Genomic DNA, 13,805 nt, shown 5'->3' on the forward strand with positions numbered 1-13,805 from the left:
CCGAAACGCAAAAGGTTCCCGAATTCCGTAGTAGTCTGGCCGATAGGGGCTGGTGCTATATATTTAGCTCCTCTTGGTCGCACATCACACCGTACTACAGACCAGCCAACCACGCTTTAGCGTTTGATGTGTACTAAATCTGTGTGGTTAACTTATGCTGTAGTGGATTGTGGGAACTGACAAATTGGGTCAATTAAATGATCGGTGGTTAAAGGGACTATGGACAAGTGTGATGTGCAAACCCAGCCATTGAATCTATAGTGCAGGGGTTCTCAACCTTGGCAACTTTAAGACTTGTGGACTTCAACTCCCAGAATTCCTCAGCCAGCTTTGCTGGCTGAGGAATTCTGGGAGTTGAAGTCCACAAGTCTTAAAGTTGCCAAGGTTGAGAACCCCTGCTATAGTGGAACACAAGTCTTGTCAAACGTTTTTATAATTAATTAAAGGGATCTGTGAAAGCCAGTTGCAAGGTGTTCATTTCTCAAGTCCTGAGAAGGACTTGGAGACTAAATGAATGAAAGACTTGTGAGCGCGGGTTATGGGACTAGATAAAGCATCTATATTTGCTGGATGTTCAGTTCCAATTTTCAGTAGTCAATACAATCAGTGGTCAAATAGGATGGAACCAGGAGTCCTACTTTTCCATCTCTTGAGGTCAGCTTAATGTTCTTAAAGATGATTGGCTGGATTGCCAGTTTAGTCACTCCAAAATTAAAATATGTTTCCATTTGGGTTTAAGGTATTAGTATTTTGCTCTTTGTTTCATTTATTTTGAGGAAAGGGGACACTTAGACCAATATTTAAGACTCCCTATATAACCCCAGGTGAACACATACAAATTACATTCACACAATATGCGAGACTACTTGGGTACTTGGTCTCAGTAAATATATTACAGATAAATTGTATAAAGAGATTGAATTGAATAAATCATGGTCAGTGGGTTCAGTAAACACTGCTGAGATCTTCAGTGTTTTGATAGTCTGCTCTTGGCAGCAAAGTTATGTGATTTCTTGCATTCCTTAAATTGTGGAATTGGCTGCCATGGTATATATCAAGCAATTTATTACGGAGGGTGTGAGGTGGGCTACCGTTAGAGAATGGAAATCTTAGGCCTTTTTGTAGCCTCTGAACCTCATCCTGGGAGCCAGATAATGGGACTACAGATTATATTGGGTTGTGATTGGTGTTCTTAAATGCCAGATCTGCCTGCAATAAATATGTTCTCTTCCATGATTTCATTAAGGATGAAGGGGCAAGCTTGCTATGTATTGCTGAGACCTCAATGGGTAAGGGGGCAGGGTTTCTCTCAGAGATCTACTCATCTGGTTTTTAGACTTTGCATCAACCATGACCCCAAGGCAGAGGAGATAGAGTGAAGATTATCATCTGGGAGATTTTCCAGGTCGCCAAAGACACCTTTTCATAGATACCCTGGATTTAAGGCACTATTTGTGAGGTTGCTTTGAGGACAAGGTTGGGGTCCTACTGTAGTTCCAACTTCCTTGTTGCACAGCTTGATCTTATGATTGATGTTGAATTTTCATTGCTATTTTGTTATGGGGGACTTTAACATGCCTTCCTATGCTGGGAAGAGAAGCAACTTGTGAATTCTTAGACACCATGACAATCATTAGCTTGTCCCAGATGATCATAGACCCAGCCTAGATAAGCAGATAGCCATTAGAGTTGTTTTGTATCTTAGAACAGCTGAAATTTGATATGAGGAAGGGAAACATTTCCATCATTCCCTTGTCTTGCTTCACTCATGACACAAGAATAGATTCTGTTGATTTCCAAACAACACATGTGGAGTTTCACAAGCCTTGGAGAGCAATTGAATCAAGGCCCTGGTTGACCTCTAGAATAAGAGGGCAGAGACACCACTTAATAAGATTGTTCCTGAGTGACCTCTTTGTAGTCACTGATCCATGAGGAACTTCCATGTGTATTGAAGGGTTCCAGGATATAATGTAACAGAAAACATACTTAAAGCTATTGTGGCATCAGACAAAGAATGACACTAAATATAAGTAACAGTTTGCACCTGAGGTTATACCATGATAGTAAAAGGAGTAAACAAGTTCATTTTTCTTTTATTATAATTCTGGATAACTGCCCAATAACATTTAAAATGACCTGGTCACTATTAGAGAAATCATCCTGGAAGCTGGTCTGCTGGAGTGTTGCTAAGCATCTGTAGAATAAAATCTCTCATATTCACTTGCACACTGGTTAGCCAATTTCTGCAGAGATAATAGAAGCTTAGGCTTGAGTTTTCTGGGATTGATTTGGCCTGAGTTCCCGAAGAAGTGGACAGTGTCCTCTGTGTCATTAGCATTACTTTATATGGATGAGATCTCTACCCTACATTATTGGTGAAAGCATCTGGAGAAGTCACAGGAGGTTGAATGCAGTCAGTGGTAAGTGCATCCTTTAGTGAAGATATGCTATTGTATTTCCCCGAAAGTAAGACCCTGTCTTACTTTCTTTTGGGCTCTGAAGTAAGCACTTGGTTTTACTTTCAGGGAGGGCTTACGTTTTGCCGGTACAGGTACCAGTAGGCCGCGAGTGCGCGGGAGTGGGATGGGGCCTGTGCATGGGGTGGAGAAGCAACGTGGCGGCGAGAGTGTGGTGGCGGACCAGGTACGGTACGATGGTGGAAAGGACACCGAGCCTGGTGTGGGGCGAGTCGGCCCAGATCCGGAGTGCCATCCTGCCGCTGGCCTGCCAGGGTCCTTCTCCAACGGCCGCCATTGGAATCGCGCCAGCCTCGCCTCTGCCTTGGGCTGCTTGAGCGCCAGCCTGCACGCCTACTTGGTGCTGCAGATGCCGGGCTAAGGGCTGAACCTGGCGCTCTTCGGGCCCTGACGGGCACTGCAGCTCTCATATCAGCTGGGTGCTTTTGGCCTCTACTGGCTGTTCCCACTGGATTGCCGCCGGCCGCCTGGCCGGCTGCTACCACTGCCACCATGAGGTGAAGAAGCGAGACAGGTGGCAAGGGCGGTGGAGTTGCTTCCCTCCACCTGCCAGACACCTGCCGAAAGCAACCCAAAGGTGGAGGCGTGGCCGGTGCAGTTCCACTGGTGGCCGCTGGTGAAGGGCCCTGGCAGGCCAGCAGTGGGGTGGCACTCCGGATCTGGGCCGACTCGCCCCGCGCCAGGCAGGAACAGCTCAGCAGGGCAGTCCAGAGAAGCGTGGCCAGGAGGGCAAAGAGCCCTGCGAGCAGAAGCAGCATGGGCAGCCACTTGGCTGCCACATGGCACCTGACGCAGCCGAGAAATGTCCCAGCAGCAGTAGGGCCAGCTGGCAGGGCAGGAGGAGGCTGGGGCTTGCTGAGGGTTTGGTTTATTGCAGCCGCAGGCAAGCAGATGGTGGGATGGAGAGGGCAGTGCCAGCTGTAGCCAGTTCCACCGGTGGCTGTTGGCGAAGGGCCCTGGTAGACCGGAGGTGGGGCACTCCGGCTGTCGCACAGAAGACCAGGGCCGACTCGCCCTGCCCCGCACTAGGGGTTACTTTCTGGGTAGGGCTTATATCAGCTGGGGCTTACTTTTGGAGTAGGGTTTACTTTTGGGGAAACACGGTATCTCCTGTCTTGAAAGTGGTGATGGTGTGTCCATTATTCAAGAAACCATTGCTCAATTTACAGATTACAGAATAACAGAGTTGGAAGGGACCTTGGAGGTCTTCTAGTCCAACCCCTGCCCTATACTATTTTCTATATCTTACTCTATACCATTCTGGACAACTGAATGAGGACTAAGTACTTCTAACTCCATGTAGCAGTACAGTGCAGGTTTACTTACAAGTAAGTTTTCTTCAGTTCAGTGGGTTCAGTACTGTGCCCATAGTTTCCCTATTCCAAGTTCTTTAAGTGTGGAAAGACTGCTTTCAAGCATTTTACAAACATATATTTTTTTATTTGTGTGCCACCCAGAGTTGTTTAGGAGTTGGGTGATCCTTAAAATATATACATAAACAGACCTTTCTGAAAGATGGATTAGTATACGGCCTTCTCTTATTGATTGAGAATTTTTAAATATCTTTGCCCTCTTACATACCAGCTAGATTGATAGGATGCATGTTGGATTTTAATTATTTACGGTACTACAAATACTGTCACTTTATCTTTTTGTCTATAAAGCTTCCAGCGTGACTGTCAATCACAGTAATGAAATGCAAATATTAAATGACAAGATAAACAGCCAGCATCAAAAACATAAATTGGCAAAAAGTCATTACACATTCTCCTTCACCTTGATTTTTGAAAGAGCATTGCCTTCCTTCACTGTTGAAAAATATTATCAGCAATAGAACAATATTTTTCAACTGAAAAAGCATTCCACAGAGATAGCGTGGTAATAAAAAGGTGGGCTTTTTATGTTTTGTATCTTTATTGGCTGTAACTGGAACTTACAGGACCTGCTGGAAATTAGAAATGATGAACAATATCTTCTTATACGTGTTTATGTAGAAATCTGTCCTCTTCCTTGCTGAATGATTAGGTTGCATTATATTACCACCTGTGGTTAATTTACTCGTGTTTTATTCAATTTATCCAATTTCTTAGGGTCACAAACCATTCACATAGACTGTGTTTGTGTAACAAACTTTGCTAAGTTATAACTGGCTAATGGGTCAGTATGTCAGGTGGAAACAGCCAAAGGATTACTTCCAAGAAGGATTTTGAAGTCCTGTACTCATTAAGAGTAAATTCTATCCCATTGAACTTAGCCTTAACTGTACAAAGAAATAATTATTGTTTTATGTTATGCATTTTTAAAAAATAAATACACATTTTCCATCAACAGCTTAAAATCAGTGGTGGTAGAAACTTTTCACTAGAGTAAAGCAATAATCTTATCTGTAGCCAAGCACAATAATTCCAAAGTTTCAGCCTATAAACTATCCTATTAATAGAATAATTATATTGAGGAAAGGTAGTGAGATATAATCAGATATAATACAGCTGATTTTACACACACACAATATAATCCTTGTGTGTCTAATCACACTTAGTCAAATAAAGTATTTATTCTAGTAAATCTGTATAATATTTTATATAGTTTATATAGTTTCTATGATTGTCAAGTTGGACATTTGTTATCAGAGGTCTAGCAGAATGTGTAATACCTGTTCCACCACATTTTTAAATGTGTATCAGTCTGTGTGTATTTCAGTTGTGGAAAAGAATTGCATAGTCTTACCTGTACAAAGAAAATCATTACTTTTGCATTATGCAAATTTTAAATAAAAATATTTTGCATCTAAGGCTGCCATTAAACAGTCAGTGAGAGATTGTTCATAGTGTCAAATCATAGAATACTAAAGATGGAATACTTACTGTACAACTTCATACTGTACAACTTCACTAAATCAGTTAGACTTAATATATAACTCGTGCTGATAAAATCAATTGCTTTAAATATATTTTAATTTAATACAATAATCAAGTACCGTCTACACATAATTAAATAAAAGTTATTCAACCCCTTCTTAAAAAAAGTTTCGGAACTGCATCCCAAAGTTTAGCAATAGCACTTAGATTTATATACCGCTTCATAGCGCTTTACAGCCCTCTCTAAGCAGTTTATAGAGTCAGCATATGACCTCCAGCAATCTGGGTCCTCGTTTTACCAACCCCGGAAGGATGGAAGGCTGTGTCAACCTTGAGCCAGTGAGAATTGAACTGCATTCTAACCACTGTGCCTGTTTGTTCAAAACATACACAAATGCTGAATCAGTATAACAGAACGTCTTAAATGCAGTAGAGCCTCCTTGTCGTAAGTCAAGGATTACCTGTATTGGAATCAGGCAAATTTTCTGTGTACCTTATTGACTAATGGTACATAGGACAAACTTTTGTGATTTCCCAGACGTCTGATAGGTGAGGCTTAGTTTCTTCCTAGATTGAAAATACTTTCTTTTATCAATTTTAAATATAAATATACTTTTGGAAGAACAGATGCATCTGTTTAGGAATAATAATTGCCTGTGTAGGAGTAATAATTGTAGCGATTAATATATAGTGAGTTAGTGCAGTGTTTCTCAACCTTGACAACTTTAAGGCATGTGGACTTCAACTCCCAGAATTCCACAGCCAGCATTGCTGGCTGTGGAATTCTGGGAGTTGAAGTCCACATGCCTTAAAGTTGTCAAGATTGAGAAACACTGAGTTAGTGTGTAGTCAGCCTGTTCTATAGCTTTAAAGCAATAAGTTAACACTAGTAACAGTTCAGATTTATGTGGAAAGTTCTTTATCATAGTGTTTTAACCATTGCCCTTTTTAGATCCAATGAGTCTCCCACTTTTTCAATTAATAGTCCCATAGGCCTTTTCTTTTGTGGGACCCAGTATGTGTAATACCTTGTTCAAGGAAAGTCGGTCTCCAGCAGAGCTTACAGCATCCTATCACTGGCTGAGCAGGATTCTTTGGCAAAGAGCTTTCGGCTTATATATTGCATAGCTTTTCTTCCATTCTAATTCTTTTTGTGCTTAAGCTCGACTTATTGTTGTTTCATGGTTTATTTCTTTTTATGATATTGTTTTTCCATGGTGTTATTGATATATGTTTTATTATTCCAGTTGTATGAGTTTTCTTAACGTTTGAATTCTATACCTAGTTGATAGGATTGACTCAGTGAGATTTACTTCTGAGTATACTTGCATAAGAATATATTGTAAAACAGTTTTCTTCAGTCTGGTGTATCTCCTTAAGTTTGCTGCTCTGTATCTTCTATTATCTTCAGCTAGAATGATTGATCTAACCTTTAGTTATTTATAAAAATAATAAAGGTACGATATGAATAAATAAATTTGTTTGGATTCAGAGGACTTTAATACAATATAATATAATACATTGGAAGATAGGTACCAGCCTGAAAGTTTTAATATTTCTATATAAAATTTGCCTTCCCAAATTCAGATAGGACAATCCTGTTTTATTGCATAAGTACAGACTGTGATGTTTCATAGTTTTGAATTATTTAGGCTCTGGCCTAGCTTTTATTGATTCCAATTTTCTAAAGACTAACATGATTATCCTGATTTTGGTGAGATCCAAGCTAAACAAGTTCACTATTCTTGCTTAATTTCTAGTTAGTTTGTTGATCAGCCAGTTGGCTACTAATGGATAATAATCTGCGTATCCAGAAAATCTTCCAAGTGTCATTTCATTCATCTTGTTGTTTCATTTATCTTGTTATTTATGAAGTGAATGACATGTTCAACATAGTATGTAAAATGATAAAGCGATAGTATTCTAAGCAAGGCCTTTCTAATATAGAGCTTATTCATTTCTCTTTCTTATTTATTGAGAAACACATTTAAATGTTACTCTTTTCTAGGTTTTCTGAAAAAAAAGAGAGATTAAAGCACCTTAGAAAGAAACAGCATGAATTCCAGTCCCAGTAAGTCCCAATTCATTCTATTTTACTTTATTTATTTAAGCTGATGTTAATATACAATCAACTTAATTCATCTTAAATCAGTATAGAAGTATATTTCTGGTTGCTAGTTAACGTTCTATTTTTTTTCCACGCCTCCATTTTTTATAGGTTGTTAAAAGCTATAGAGGGGAAACAGATAGCTGATCAACTGGTGAGCCTTGCAGAATTCTTTCACTTCATATTTCAACTAGTTTTCCTTAGTGCTGTTATTCACGGTGCTCCTTGCATGAGAAGGGGACCGATAGTTGTTCCTTATCATGCGTCTGTCTTATATGTAGGTGATGGTGCCCATATTTTGTAAATAATTTCAGCCCAAATGAACAATGCTTATTATATCTATAAAGGTTGGGTGCTTAAGATAGATTATATTCAAATAAATCTCTTTTGGAATATCAGAATATTGTTCTGACTTTACCTAAAGCCAGTGCTACTCCAGGCATTCCAAAAGTGGTCATAGCTCAAAATTGCCCTACTTCAAGCTTGCACTTGAAACAAGGTGGTTTCAAGTTCAAAACACCTACAGGAGGGTTATAGCAGCGCTGGCAAATTTCCAATAAAGTTGGAGCAATTTTTTTCAATAGTAAATCATTTTGTACACCGTTATTAAATAGTACAATAGTAGGATATTTTTAAAAGGATATCAGTTGCTCTTAAGTTTGATATAAGATTTGTGCTTATTGAAAGTGGCACTTGGCTCCCCTGATATATCCCTGTCTGATATAGAAGTTTTTGTAAGGATTTGACTGCCATTGTTATTTGAGGGGGTGGCATAGTGGCTCAGTGATTCAGATGCTGGGCTTGTTGGCTGGAAAGCCGGCAGCCCAGGTTCAAGACCTGGGTGCCCTGTGATGGGGTGAGCTCCTGTCCTCACCCCAACTCCTGCCAACCTAACAATTTGAAAGCATGCAAATGCAAGTAGATAAATAGGTACCACTTTGGTGGGCAGGTAACAGTGCCTGTGACATCATGCTGGCCACATGACCGCAGCAATGTCTTTGGACAGCGCTGGCTCAGTGGCCTTGAAATGGAGTTAGGCACCACCCCTTATAGTCGGCAGCGACTCATGGAATAAAATCTGCAGGGATTCCTTTGCCTTTTTCTTTTACCTTTGTTATTTGAGGATCACTGCAGCTTGGCTTAGAGAAACTTTCTACTTCTGAGATGGTGCCTAAAGAACTAGCAGATAATAAAATTCTATAGCTTGCATTTGACAGTTTGGTTGCAGCATCAATCATTCTGCTATGTAACTCTCTTCTGAACTGAAGGTAAAACTAAAATGCAGCACAACCAAAGCATAGATGGTTAATTGTGATGTTAAATTGAAAGGTAAATCTAGGGCAGTGATGGCGAACCTTTTAGAGACCGAGTGCCCAAAAACTGGTCCCGCCCCCGCTCTGCCCCCCCATCCCCCACCCTGCCTGCCCACAGGGCCACTCACCGCCTCCAGGGCTCGCCGCAGATCTCCCAGGCAGCCCAGCAGCACTATGGCAGTCATGCCCTCTGTCTGCACCCTGCAGCATCAACTGTGCATGATGGGGTGTGAGGGCAGAGTCTTGTCTACGCTGCCTGACTGCCATGTCCTTGGCTGCGCTGCTCCGCGTGGGCCACACTCAGGAGCGACTCTCCTTCAGGGGGGCTGCTAGAGAGGAGGGGGTCACGGGGGGAGGCGAGGCTGGGGCAATGGCACGTGTGCCCATAGAGAGGGCTCCAAGTGCCGCCTCTGGCGCCCGTGCCATAGGTTCGCCACCACTGATCTAGGGCATCCTAATTGCTTAATGTTCCCTTTACAGTGGCCTCAGCAAACTTCTGGGTTGCTGATGAAACTGAATGGATTTTGGAAATGGAATTAGCCATCTGTTTACTTTGACTAAAATTATTTTTAAAGAATGCAAAAATTGTTTACAGATGTCCTAATTATGTGTTCTTTTATAGATGTATTTTTATCCAGTGCAAAGATCCTAATAGATGTTCTTTTTCTTTCAGAGATGGAAAATAATGTCTTGCAAGATGAGAATTGAGCAGCTGAAGCAAACAATATGCAAAGAAAATGAAGAAATAGTAAAAAGTAAATAATGGTTGCAGAAGTCTTGGCAGATTCCTGTTAGGGAATTCCTATTCTGTACCCATATCTTCTCTGATAATTGTACAAAGTTAATTTAACCAGTTTCATTAACTTATCAAAGCTTCTTTGATAAAAGGAGTAAGGGTGTAAAAGATTATTGCCTTCATATTTCAAATTTTCCTTTGCAGTCCTGTGCTGTTTATTTATTTTATGTATTTATTTAAAAGATTTATATGGCCACCCATTCACTCTCAGTGACTCTGGGCAGCTTACAAACAATTAAAAAAATCAATACCCCTCCATTACTACTATAAAGTAGTATTGGGTGTATGAACTAAATATATTTAATATGTAAAATTGATTAGCCAAATAGGCCTACCTGGCATTTAGGCTACACCCTCAAGTGAGCTTCCAGAATTCTTTGATACTAGTAGAGGTTCTTTGGGCAACATGCAGCATTTTCAATACGTAACAGGATCAGAGCAGGTAGATAATTTGAAAACCAGTGTTCTAGTCCAAAGAGAATTATTTGACAGTAGCGCATATACAAAATGTTTCTTGTTTTTATGTGAAAATAACATATATGTTCTTTCACAATAATAACATATTAAAATGTAGGCAACATTTTAGAAATTATCTGTATTTTGAGTGAAATCTTAAAACTAAAAAAGCAAGAATTCCATGGAAAATGCATTCTCAGTCTAGTATTTTTTTCTGTTGGGTGTTGAAGAATACTATTAGGTGGTGGGATATATAATCTCTTTTATTGTTTTAATTGTAATTTGTTCATTTATTAAATTTATTGCTTGCTTTTCTACTTATATAAGACTTGAGAGCAGCACACATTTAAAACAAAAATACCAGATTAAACTGTAGCATTAAAATCAATAAAATAAATCAATAAAATCAGTTAATGAAGAAAGATGCCTCCTTACTGTGTTTTTAAAATACTGGTGCTTTATGGCTTAATGCGTCTCCCTAGAGAGGACCTTCCATAGCTTGTGAGAAACACAGTGAGATATCTTCAGAACTTCCTCTTCTACTGATTTATGTGGCAAATAATTAAGCTCTGTGGTGCTTAAGGCTTTAAAGGTCAGCATCTTGGGATGTAACCAAGATATAGATAACCAACCCTGTCCAACCTACTGAAGAAGGGTTACCAATAGCAATAGCACATAGACTTATATACCGCTTCACAGTGCTTTATAACCCTCTCTAAGCGGTTTACAGAGTCAGCATATGGCCCCCAACAATCTGGGTCCTCATTTTACCAACCTCGGAAGGATGGAAGGCTGAGTCAACCTTGAGCCGGTGAGACTCAAACTGCCAAACTGCTGGCAGCCAGCAGCCAGCAATCAGCAGAAGTAGCTGCAATACTACATTTTAACCACTGCGCCACCTTGGCTCTTGTAGCTGTTGCTATGGCGGAAATTGTGTAAAGGTGATCCTTATCATAGTCACGTCTTGGGAATGCAATGACAACTAAAGATAACTAGTGGATTGCTATTGCAATAAGAGTGCAGCTCAGACCAAAACAGGCTGAACATCAATCTCCCTCCAGATCAGCAGCTAAACTGTTGGGATAACTCCATCAGAGGATTATTTTAATAACTCAGATTAGATTTATGAATGTGCTCGGAAATCTTAATAACTTCCTATTACTTCTGCCAAATTTTCTTTTGATTAGGGGGAGAAATGTGAGTAGACCTGCAAATGAAATATTAGGCTGCAGCTGGCTTTGTTTTGCTTTTCTAGGAGGCTCTGTTGGGCCTAGAAGTTTTACTCAAGATCAAGATAATGCTGGAAATGGTTGTTTAGTCTTGCAGCATGTCAATTTCTGTTTTTCTTTAAAAAGTTTTTTTTAATGTGATAAATTAGGTGGGACAAAGTAACGTTGGCATCCTAAAATGCTGTAGATTTCAGATTTAATCCTGCTTTGAGATCCCAAACACTGCTTTATTTCACAGTCATTACATATTTTTACTAATGATACAATGTATAATTTTGCATATCTAAGTAATATAATTTACTCATACATTATCCATTGAATAATCAGCTGCATCATTTTGGGAGTCTTCCAAAGATTTACTTTTGCCTTTGTTGTTCTAGATTCAGAGTGGCTTCTTAGGATCAAGGATGAGAACCAGAAACTTTACCGAAGGGCTCAGCGCCATCAGGAGAAAAAGGAGAAAATCCAGAGGCACAACCGCAAGCTTGGAGAGCTAGTAGAGAAGAAGAACTATGACTTGAGAAGCCATCACGAGCATCTGGCAGATCTCCGGCGGTCACATGTCCTGGAATTAACCTCTGTTATATTCCCTATTGAGGAAGTGAAAATTGGTATGAGGTAGGCAGGAGGAGGAGTGTGGCTAATGTGGTTAACCATATATTCAGGAAGTGATTCATGTTCATAGTCTATATAGAAAAAATGTGATTTCTACATACTTTAGTAATGAGGGGCGGAAAACCAGAAGGCGGTGACACAGAAGATGCACTGAATTGAGATGTTCTCTGGTTATTTGAAAACAAGTCTCACTGAAACCAATTGAATTTACTTCTTTAAATTGAAGTATCTATTTAATTTGTATTCTCCCTTTCTTATGGTAGCTTTTCCTCATAACACTGAGATGATTAGGTTGAGAATTCATTACTGGTTTAGGATATGTTTGGAAGCTTCAGGACCATACAATATTAGTTATATGGTTTAGCAAATACCTTATTGTTTGGAATGAGTCAACTGAGCCCTTGGATAGTTGGCAGAGTTGGAATACTGGGACATATCAACCACAAATTCAGGTAGTCCTTAACTTACAACAGTTTGTTTAGTGACCATTCAAAATTACAACTATGCTGAAAAAAATAACTTACCCGTGTTTCCCAAAAATAAGATCTTTTTTTTTTTGCCACCAAAAGAGGCACCAGATCTTATTTTGAGGGGATGTCTTTTATGCTCACCTCCGGCACCCACAGCCTCGCCCACCTGGTCCACTTCCTCTGCGGCCGAAGAAGCAGCTTCATTCTGCAGCTGCATTTCTGCCTGCATTTTGCAGTCAGGCCTTTAGCTCAGTACTTGGCTGCATAGGCCATCCGGAAAGGCCTGACTGCAAAATGCAGGCCGGAATGCAGCTTCAGAATGAATGAAGCTATGGGTTGAATCCATAGCTCTGTTCTTGGCTGCAGTGGCCTTCTGGAAAGGCCTGTGACTTAAGAAATGCGGGCCTGGCTGCAGAAGACTCCGCAGAAGAAGTGGGGCGGCAAGGAGAGGCCTGGCTGCGATGTAAGTGGGTGCGGGGTGCGTGGGGCAGATCCACACACCTAATCCCGCCCTAGCTTGATTTTTAAGTGTGTCTCGCCCCAAAACTAGGGCTTATTTTTGGGGTAGGGCTTATATTAGGCCCACCCCCAAAAATCAAGCTAGGGCTCATTTTTAAGGTAAGCCTTTTGGGGAAACACGGTATGACCATTTTTCACACTTAACGACCATCGAAGCATCCCCATGGTCATGTGACCAAAATTCAGACGCTTGACAACTAACTCGTATTTATTACAGTTGCAGTCTCCCAGGGTCATGTGATCTTCTTTTGCGACCTTCTGATAAGCAAAGTTAATTGGGTAGCCAGACTCACTTAACAATCTTGTTACTAACCTAACAATTGCAGTGATTCACTTAACTATGACAAGAAAGGTCGTAAAATGGGGCAAAACTCACTCAATAAATGTCTTCTTAGCAGCAGAATTTTGGGGCTCAATTGTAGTCATAAGTGGTGGACCACCCGTATACAAGATTGTAATCGACAAGTTTGCATAGAAAGGACATAATTAAGGGGATTTCAGAAGTATTAAGTTTGGAAAGGCCAACATCAGTCCTTCACATAGGTAGATAGCATTCTATTTATTTATTTATCCCCTTTTCAACAGAAAGCCCTCCCTCTAAACTTTCTTAAGTGTCGGTCAAATGAGGTGGGATCTTTTCTTGAAATGGGTTGCTTGGGCTGAAGCTCATCAATCTGTTGTTGAAAATTCTTAGATAGTTATAGTCTCTTCTCTAAGTAAGCTTTGCTGCCTGTTCTTCTCCAGAAGTAGCAAATACTTTGAAGGAATAGATCCTTTTTTCAGACCTTGTTCCAGTTCTTCTTGTTTCTTCTCTTGCAGCTTCTGGCATTTTCACTTTTATTTCTGCAAAGCTGAAAGTTTGTTTAATGTTATCTAGTCTGGTAACAAAACCACCTGCAAGCAAACCAAGTTCAGAGAAGACAAGGATTCCACAACTCACAATCTTTCCTCATAATCTTCAC

At 40.3% G+C, this 13,805-nt stretch overlaps 1 protein-coding gene across 1 annotated transcript in view; it reads left to right on the top strand.

The window, feature by feature from the left end:
- Positions 1-13,805, top strand: part of ATG14 (autophagy related 14) — a 19,751-nt gene that overhangs the window by 641 nt on the left and 5,305 nt on the right. Inside the window, exons 2-5 of the mRNA XM_015832144.2 lie at positions 7,347-7,409; positions 7,557-7,599; positions 9,432-9,513; positions 11,620-11,857. Of these exons, the coding sequence (XP_015687630.2) occupies positions 7,347-7,409; positions 7,557-7,599; positions 9,432-9,513; positions 11,620-11,857 (426 nt within the window). The remainder of the gene's footprint in view (positions 1-7,346; positions 7,410-7,556; positions 7,600-9,431; positions 9,514-11,619; positions 11,858-13,805) is intronic.

This window comes from Protobothrops mucrosquamatus, unplaced genomic scaffold (genome assembly GCF_001527695.2).
Source record: "Protobothrops mucrosquamatus isolate PMUCROS unplaced genomic scaffold, P.Mucros_1.0 scaffold_307, whole genome shotgun sequence".
NCBI classification, from domain to species: domain Eukaryota; kingdom Metazoa; phylum Chordata; class Lepidosauria; order Squamata; family Viperidae; genus Protobothrops; species Protobothrops mucrosquamatus.